General features: G+C 37.2%; 1 protein-coding gene across 1 annotated transcript in view; it reads right to left on the bottom strand.

Moving 5' to 3' along the window:
* The window catches only part of MTMR9 (myotubularin related protein 9), a 37601-nt gene that overhangs the window by 20493 nt on the left and 16254 nt on the right, over positions 1 to 854 (bottom strand). The window contains exon 2 of the mRNA XM_012638787.1: positions 650 to 775. Within this exon, the coding sequence (XP_012494241.1) occupies positions 650 to 775 (126 nt within the window). The remainder of the gene's footprint in view (positions 1 to 649; positions 776 to 854) is intronic.

Raw genomic sequence — 854 nt, 5'->3', positions numbered from 1 at the left:
CCATCCCAAAGCCCTTCCCCAAAGGCAACCATTTTCCACATTTTAAACGGCGTTTACTTTAATTTTATTAAACAACAACATTACACTGGTATTTCCTGAGTTTTCACTATTGTGTATTATTTACTGATTTCCTACTACTCTAGAGAATGATGACTGTCCGCTGATCTGTAATGCCATCTGTCACACTGTACGTTTCCAAACATACAGGGCTCTCTATTCAAATATGCAAATTGTTTAAATAATTAACCTAAACCCAAAAGGAAATACCTAGTAGAAAAAAGTATTGAATCTAAGTAAAAGTAAACAGAGGTAGGATCTCTTAATGTGAAAAGATGTAGGAATTTTACTTTATTTCATTAGTAATTTTAGTCTCAAAAAAGGTAATGCAACTTTAGGCTACCTTAAAGTATGAGTAATATTAATAGTTTCAAGCTACACTAAATGTTATGGGTGCCACATTTTAAGAGAAATGACACATTTCTCAGAATGCAGCTTTGTCATTAAGCAACGTATGAATGTATATACTTCTTTTAAGCATGGATGAGTCAGCTTCACCTTTCGGTCCTTCAAAAGGAAGTGATCGTTTTCACAAGTACAATAAGGTGATGGGATATTTCTCATCATCCATAGTTCTCAAAAGGTAACTCACAGCTGAAGAACAGAGCTCGAACTCCTGCTCGGGAAGGAATGCGTGCCAGCCATCCTCTACGACTTCGAACATGGGCCGGTAGAAGAAAGGGTACATCAGAGTGATGGAGTCCAGGGTAGACAATGCCTGGGGGCAGAAAGAAAAGACAGAAAGGAAAAGGGAACATACCACAATTTGAAACGCATTCTAACTGACAATTGGTTAT

The sequence above is a fragment of the Propithecus coquereli genome, unplaced genomic scaffold (genome assembly GCF_000956105.1).
Source record: "Propithecus coquereli isolate 6110/MARCELLA unplaced genomic scaffold, Pcoq_1.0 Scaffold1347, whole genome shotgun sequence".
In the NCBI taxonomy this organism is placed as follows: Eukaryota; Metazoa; Chordata; class Mammalia; order Primates; family Indriidae; genus Propithecus; species Propithecus coquereli.
This window is presented reverse-complemented; position numbering and strand designations above follow the sequence as displayed.